This window comes from Hyposmocoma kahamanoa, unplaced genomic scaffold (genome assembly GCF_003589595.1).
Source record: "Hyposmocoma kahamanoa isolate Upper Pololo Valley unplaced genomic scaffold, ASM358959v1 104, whole genome shotgun sequence".
In the NCBI taxonomy this organism is placed as follows: Eukaryota; Metazoa; Arthropoda; class Insecta; order Lepidoptera; family Cosmopterigidae; genus Hyposmocoma; species Hyposmocoma kahamanoa.
In genome coordinates, this window is record NW_020653348.1 from 65372 (window position 1) to 73877 (window position 8506).

The 8506-nt window shown below is 38.1% G+C and overlaps 1 protein-coding gene across 1 annotated transcript in view; it reads left to right on the forward strand.

Annotated features, from left to right (window-relative positions):
• Positions 1–8506, forward strand: part of LOC113238673 — an 88829-nt gene that overhangs the window by 63003 nt on the left and 17320 nt on the right. The window contains 1 exon segment of the mRNA XM_026475511.1: positions 5343–5399. Within this exon segment, the coding sequence (XP_026331296.1) occupies positions 5357–5399 (43 nt within the window). The 5' untranslated portion in view covers positions 5343–5356.

Genomic DNA, 8506 nt, shown 5'->3' on the forward strand with positions numbered 1-8506 from the left:
CCTGTAAAGGGCCCGAAACGTCGGTTTGTTTGAAAAAACAAATATACGCGATTTAAATCCGGAAAAATAGTTTCATTTCCTAACAGTAATGTGGACATAAAGGATGAAGACTCAGCATTGTTGATTTTCAGGCGTCACAAACTATTCGCTCGCTACACCAGACCGGCAAGCGGAGTGTATACTAAACACCAACCAACGGAGGCTGTCTGTATTGCGCATGTAAAATGTATAAAACAAAAATTGTAATTAAAAACATGAAACATTCTAAAATTTTATTCATTTAGCGTTGTTAGTGGAACTAACCACCGACCAATTTCTGCACAGACAGGAGCCATTGTTTTCACATTGCCCCTAAATAGTTAGGCTAGGAACAATCAATAAATATAAAATATCGTTCAGGTTCAACATTGCCACTTTGTGGCAGGTCACTCCAGCTAAGTTTTTTGGCCAGATATTCTGTAGACGAAACTCTCAAAGTGTGTATTAGACTATTACGTTTTAAAATGTATCTATTTTACGTATGGAGTAGCATTTTTTTAATGCACACCTAAATAATGTCTATTCAGTCTTACCTTGAAAAGATCCAAGTTATAGCGTTCGGGGAATAAGACCGCTGGTAAGGAATTCCACTTTCTAGCCGCTTGCCATATAAATGTGGAAGCGGAACGTTTCTTGCGAATCCTGGGAACATCCACAACATAGGGGTGGAATCCCAGCCCAAGTCTAGTCCCCCTATGATAGAAAGGGAAAGGCTGAACCATATTATGCAATTTTATCGCACTCTTAGTGACATATCCTGCAAAATACTGATAAGCAGGCAACTTTACGGCGGTGTTCAAGGCTCTGCAGCATCACCTCAACTAATTCCGAGTCACCTATAAGACATTTGGCACGCTTGTCGATTGAATCCAAGTTGTTGTATTTAGCAGAGCCATTCCTTAAGTGGCAGCAGGACTACATACACGACCGGACTTGGCTTGGTACAGCTGAAGCAACTGTCCCGGTGTGAAGTAACGCCTCACCTTGGAAAGGATGTCAAGCTTCATGGCTGCATTTTTCATTGCATTTGCCGAAGTTCAGATTGGACGACAGGTCCATTCCAAGTAGCTGGAGACGGTTTATGTACTAGAAGCCATCATCAATTACCATAAGTAATCCCTTCGTGTATTTTACAAAGAAGCCATCATTTGTTTCTAAGTTTGTGTGTACGCAGGTATATAACCATATTCGGAAGTGAAGAACATAATGATCGGAAGTGTTATGTCACAGCATCGCGCTATTGTGTATTTTAGTGATGGGCATAATTCATATCGATATGTGTAATATTTTTATATCGCTAATATCGACATTGATATGGATTTTTACTATTTCGTAATTTTTATGTTTAATCGACAACATCTCAATCATTCGTGGCGTTACCATTGTCACTTACTTTTTTTTCGACAAACCACACTCACTGTATCCACGCGTGACTTCACGTGAGAATATAGATGAAGCAACAGCAATAGAGATGAAGGTAGTTGTAGATAGCGAAATAGGGTAGACGGAAATGTCGGTTCTTAAGCTCCTGGCAAGTCAACTCGTAACTACGGAGCGTTTTTAGGGGAAATTAGAAAAAAATCATACTGTGGTAAACAACACATCTGGAATATCTGGGCCATATGCTGAGAAACCCAAAGTACGACCTATTACAAGGCAAAACATAAGGAAAGAGACCTCTCTTAACGTAGGAAGAAGGAGAATATCCTGGCTCAAAAATTTGCGCCAGTGGTTCAACAAGAGCACCCGATCATTATTCAGAGCCGTAGTGTCCAAAGTTCGATTGCGATCATGATCTTCCGACCTTCATTAGAAGATAGCGGATGAAGAAAAAGAACTAATAATCATTTAGTGAATAAAATACATCTTTTTTAGAATTTGAATTTAGAAAGTAGAGTACAGTCGTTAACTTATCGACGGTATGAAAGATGTAGAGTTCAACCTAATTTGACCCTGGAGTCAGGGCAAAAATCAATTTATATTACCTATCTTTAATTCATGTGTTAGGTTACGTAAGAACACAATACGCGAACATTAAAAACACGAACACTTGATAACACGTGCGGCGGCAGAAATAGTAAAGATGGTATTACTTCCGTTATAATATAGTCTAATATCGAGTATATAATCAGAAATAGAGACGAAATATGGGCCATCCATCCCTGGCAACTCATCAGGCAAATGGGCCTTATATCACTTTTAAATATCAACTCTCGTTTGCGCTGAAATCACAAATTAGAATGCAGAAATAGTACAGCGCCAACAACTGACCTGTGTGTACGTCTCCGTATATTCCAAAAATATTCTATATTTATTGTAATAAAGATAATATCTCTAACAATGGGCGCTGTTCCATTCGGTTGTGTGGGAAAAACAGCAAAACATCTAATTACAAAAGAAACGGAATCACATTTCATCGGTATAAATATTAAATACATAATTTTTCAATACTCGTCCATTGTTGCAAAGCTCAAGCTAAACTGGTCAATGTGAAGTGAAACAATTGACGACACCCGTCATTTGTTTCGATTCGGGCTAGCCAATCGGAGCGCAGTTGTCATGGTAATGACATGACAGAATAGCTTTCAAACAAATTAAGTGGGTTGTTCCATTCGGTGGTGCGCGAAAAACAGCGAAACGTGTAATTACAAAACAAAAGGAATCACATTTCATCGCTAATTAAATATTAAATATGTAATTCTCGTCCATTAAAGCAAAGCTCAAGTTCAAATGGTCGATTTGAAGTGAAACAATTGACGACACCCGTCAATTGTTTCGATTTCGACCCGTCAATTCAGGCTTGCCAATCGGAGCGCAGTTGTCACCGTAATGATTGGGCAGAATAGTTTTCAAACAAAGTACTTCCCTAATCGAACTCTTGCACAAGGACCTCTACTGCTATTTAATAATATTGAAGCAGACTTTTCTAAGTAAAAACAGTCACAAATACCTTTGAATGATTACAATTTCCTACTAATACTAAAAGCGACACAGTCCTCATTCATTTTACTTTATTGCCAATTATAAACAAATGCAGTTTAGTTTTAATCTATACAATTTATCTTCTTAACTTATCATTATCAGTCAGTGATGATACCACGTAACTGGCCGTGATATAATATCCTTAAGAATGTAGTTTAAACTAGTTTTAAGATAGTCGTCAACTTTTCCAGTCTCATATACTGTTATATCACATGAAATTATCACTTCTAACTAGCAGTTAAATATGTAATGAATTTTCCGTAATACATTAATCTGTTAATGTGTTATGTCGTATGTATTTCTGCAGTAATGTGAGCATTACTGCATTATGGCTACGAAGGTTGCTGGTGAAATTATTATTAATACTCAACGAAAATGCTAGCATTTTAATAGCAACAAGGCATTTCTTTTTGGAAGAACTGTTGCGGAGATCATGCCTGAGGTAAAAAAACAATCATAGGCAAATAACAAACTAAATCATAATATTATTAAAGCGTATAAAATCACACAACATGTTAATAAAGGGAGAATACATATAAACAAGAAGGGCTTTAAGGTTAATAGGACGGGGAACATAGGGTAGATGGAGGTCATACAAGGGCGAAGTATACTGAAGAAATTACAGGCGCATTGGACTTTGAGTAGCACAGATCACTAAGTGGCCCTACAACTATTATGGATAGGGGTAACCTATCAAAAAACTCGAATTTTGTTCGAATTTTCATTACACCGAAAGCCGAATTATAACGAAACCGTTGTTCTTTCAAAATATGTTGGATGATTACCGCAAAGACACGATTAGGTTCGGTTAGATTAGGTTAAGTTAAAACATTTTCCTCTTTAAATTACTTTCGAGGTTGTGAAAATTCAAACAAACGTAAGTTTTGGAAAATGTCATTTCGGAATACCAGTAGGTAACCATGGATAGGCATGCCGCTTACCACCTGGCAATTTGTTGGTCCCGCCAGGTTGATATCATTAAAAAGTCTTAAATGTGTTTATTTCCATAAATTACAGAAGTATTAACATGATTGAATTGTGGATTACTTACTGGGTGGGTGTGGGTACTTGGCAATCGACGACTCTTGACTTTTAAACTAGGTGAACCTGTATATGTTGTATCATTCTTCATATCTTCTCCCAGGAGTGTTTTAAGCGCGAATTCTCAGAATCCCATTGCTTTTGCCAAAATTGTAGAACGATCGATTTACACCACTTCTCTGCAGTAAAAACCAAGGGCGTAATGTCGTCTGTCGTCACCCTTGTGAAACTCTGTCAACTATCTTCTTTTTTATGCTTTTGCTTAGTTTTAAATAACTATTTGTTTTTGTAAGAGACTTTCATGGTTAGCTACTGCTTACACTTTTGTTTTTGTAACTTACTTTTACTCTGCAATAATTTATTGTGCATGTAGTTTCGGTCTATAATATAATACATTTACATTTTGCGTTTAGTATTTCTCTGGTATGGCAGCACTACAGCACTACAGTCGCGACGTATATTTAAAGAAAGCAAACCATTATGAGAACTTATTTTAAAACTTTATTTTATTTATATAACTTGTCAACCATCAGTATTCGCATATTTATCGATAACTAATACGAGACGACTAATATTTTAGCGTATGAGGTTTAGTCTAGTAGTTGTATATTCCCACACGAGTCCCATCACTAGTATCAACAATGCAAGGTCTCAATTCACTCTCTCAGAGCTACATTAGCATAATAAGTCTTGTTGCAAGGACAAAAAGTCGACAATACTTGAATTTAATAATTTCGAAGTGTAAAAGTATTTCGACTCTTCCGCAGAACAAAGATCTATGTGCAAGACTACTTGTTCTCAGGACATAGTACATTTCGTTCGTTCTTCGTCGCTGCGGATGTCAGATATTTGTTCATTTTTATATTTCCGAAAGTAAATAAGATTTATAAATTCTCAAAACACCTTTAGATAGGCCTTAGTTTGAATAACGAAATCTTTCTCGTAACGTACTTATTCTCTTTTCGCTATATAATCACATCGGACTCTGTTCTTCGGATGCGTCGATTTGATACTTTTTTTCTTTGGATCTATAACTATATAGGATAGGTTAGTGAGGAAAATTATTTCCTTTCAACCAGAAGTTCATACATAAGTACGCCTTGCCAATTCCCTTATAAATCTGCTCAACATTGCTACAAAATATTTTACACAAGTAACTTAAAAATGAATGTCATTCATCCATATTTCCACAATTTGACCTGTCAACCAGTAAGGAACCAACCATTTTCTTTATGCCACTTCTTTGCCAGTTTATTTACTTGTTATTTGTCTTGTTTCAGGTTATACTGGCACAATGAAGCGAGCTCGGCATAGATGGACGGGTGTCAGTATACTATGTAAGTATCATCATCTTACTTAAGAGCCAGACTCTTGTCAGTGTAGCCTCCACCTCATGGTTCCCAGCCAGTTCCTTGGCCCCCTTGTTCACTTTGATCTTGTTTTTTATTTGTTCACTTCTTCTTCTTGTCAACGCCAAAAACCAGTAGAAAACCTGCGTTTTATTTCTTTAGCCCAATAAGCAGCCTCTATCTATTTGTTGTCTTCTAGAGAGCTAATAGAGGATGAGCTAGATATCCTCCTGTCTCTCCAACTTAGGTTATTGGGAACTGGAGAAACGCCGTTTTTTGGCGTCGGGAAATGAGCGTGCTTTACAGCTCCGCTACCAATGAGGAGATTTGATAGTGCACTTTAGAGTCGACGTCTTAGCGGTAGCAACCGCTAGTTGTGCAATGCGTGGTGTACAATACAAGGTACTGTACGTGCACCCGGGTCGACTCACCCAAACCACTAGCCTCTTGAGAACCGGATGAAGTCAGTGACAACGGTCTGTGACAACTATGTGCACTGGCTGATCTGGGGTCAAAACCTGAACTTATAATGTTCCTGTGCAAGCACAGGTTATAGTGCCCTTCTCGTATCAAAACTAATGTAGAAAGATGATGAATTGTGGGACCAATTTGGAAAACGAACATTTCTAAAGTGGTTTTGGCCAAGGTGTTCTAGTAATGCCCCCTCTTTAAATACTTTTATTTTTGTAAGAAAGAGAAATTATAAAAAGTCACGTAACAATAGGGTGACTATTGTACATACAGCAAAGTTTGAAAACAAAGCTTTTCAATCAGTGCGTTCTACCTGTTATGACACACGGAGCCAAGACGTGGACACTCACGATATGGTTAGTTCACCAGTTGAAAGTCGGTCAGCGAGCTATGGGACGAGCTATGCCCGGAGTTTCTCTGAAGGAACGAGGTTATCTGACAGAGGACTAAGGTCGTCGACAAGGTAGAACCAGCAAGCTGAATTGGCAGTGGGCTGACCACATCTGGGGAAATGAGTGGAGACCACGGCTCGGAAAACGTAGTGTGGGATGCCCTATGGCCAGATGGAGTGACGATTTGCGAAGAGCTGCTGGCAGCACATGGATGCAACGAGCTGAGGACCAGGCGAAATGGCGCGCATTGGGAAAGGCCTATGTCCAGCAGTGGACTACGATAGGCTGTTGATGATGATGATGACGTAACATTAGTTGTTGTTTATGGTGTTAGTATTAGAATTTTACGAATGTATGCGACCTTATATAACTTGTCGAACTTTTGTACAAAGTGTAAATTAACTTTGATGGACAGACGTATTGACATTTTAAGAAGCCTTGACATCTCTTTCAAATCATATTTGTTAACTAATGAAATGATGTCACTGGTGTCCAAACACACTGACTTTAACACGAAAACTTGTTTAGAAATTAATCAAGGAAAAATATTCTTGCTCTAAGAGAACGGTTGATTCTCATTGGAACGAATTCCTTATGATTTTGATTTCTAATGTACGTATGTACATTTGTCAATAGTTATTAGCAATAAGATCTTTCTAACGCTGAAGGAAAATGTCGTGATAAAACTTTTGTTGTAGACATTTTTAACCGACTTCAAAAAAGGAGGAAGTTCTCAAATCGATGTGTTTTAAAAAATATATGTTACGGAATTATTACGGCATTAGTGAACCGATTTTGATGATTCGTGCTCCTGTTGGTAAGCGACACTCAGCGCTTTAAATCGCAATGATCCGAGGCACACTGCCTCTACGACCGTCACCCTGTTGACGAAAAAACTCTGGACGAAAAAACTTCCTAAGTTTTGTTTGTCAAAAAATAACTGTTTATCAGGTTAAAGTTACAAACGAAAGTTAGTCAACCTGTTTCTTTTAAACGCACTATTACGACGGCATAAGGTTGATTTATCTACTAAGTTCTTATTAGCCTTGAAATTATAGTTTATGGATTATTATTTTAGTAATTTATCAATATTAATATATTCAAATTAGATATTATACACTTTGACATTTGATCAATTGAACCGGCGTATATTTCGTATTAAATAACATTGGTTAATTTAGAATTCTATTTAGGATTATGATTGGTTAACAATGATTGATAGCAAACTGTTAATGCGCAAGGGTCGCCCAAGGCGAACTTCCCGCGACCAAATCGAGGACGTCCTATTGCGTAGGCCACACCACGATCGAAGCTTTTTTTCCTGGGATACCTCTCCGGCTAAAACCTCACGGTGGCCTACTCGGGTGCTCTAGTGGGAGAGATCCGGGATCGAATAAGCGCACCAAACCCCCGCAGCGTCTCGGCCGTCCGCTAACAAAAACGCGGCTATGTGAGAAATGGTCAAATAACCGTTTTAAATAGCAAAAAATAGAGGACAAAATTCTCTTTTAAAAAAAGATAAAAATAGGAGAAGTATCATCAAACAATTTCAATGTTCTAAAACTGAGTTTCATGGTTTCTTATGATATCTCAGAATGTTATTTTAATTATATTAATTAGCGGACGGCAGACCTGTGAGGAGCCACGTCCTCGTCCTCCTCGCGGTTGCAAACTTTACTGGCAAACGGAGCCCCCGCTCCGAACGCCCGCAGCCGCGAAGGGTTGCCGCCGCCGAGCGTGGTCGGCCCTCTCCCGCTCGGCGACCTCCTTCTGAAGCATCACCGCTTCACAGAACATGAGGCAGTGAACTCCGCCTTATGGGACTCTTCATTCGCCAGCATATCCGCTACTTGGAATTGATTAATTAACGATTCTTTTATGTGGAACTGTATACGTTTTCATAATAACATTCCGGAGAATATATTAAAATTATCATTTCCTAAGTTTAAAAGTATTATAATTGAAAATTCATGTTACAAAATTGAAAAGTATGTTTTAGATAAAGAAATATGGAAAGACAACAAGAGTCTAGATTCCACACAATTATGATTCAAAGTGTATTCCATAGCATTTAAGTTTATTAGAAAAGAGCAATCCCTAGAGTTTCTTGCTCGTTCGTCTCAGGAAGGCCAGCGTAGTGAACGAGCAATAGCTTAAAAAGTAGCTTAAAAAATGACGGTTACATGCATTGACTTACAAATAAATGGACGACGGGTCTAATACAAAAACCAC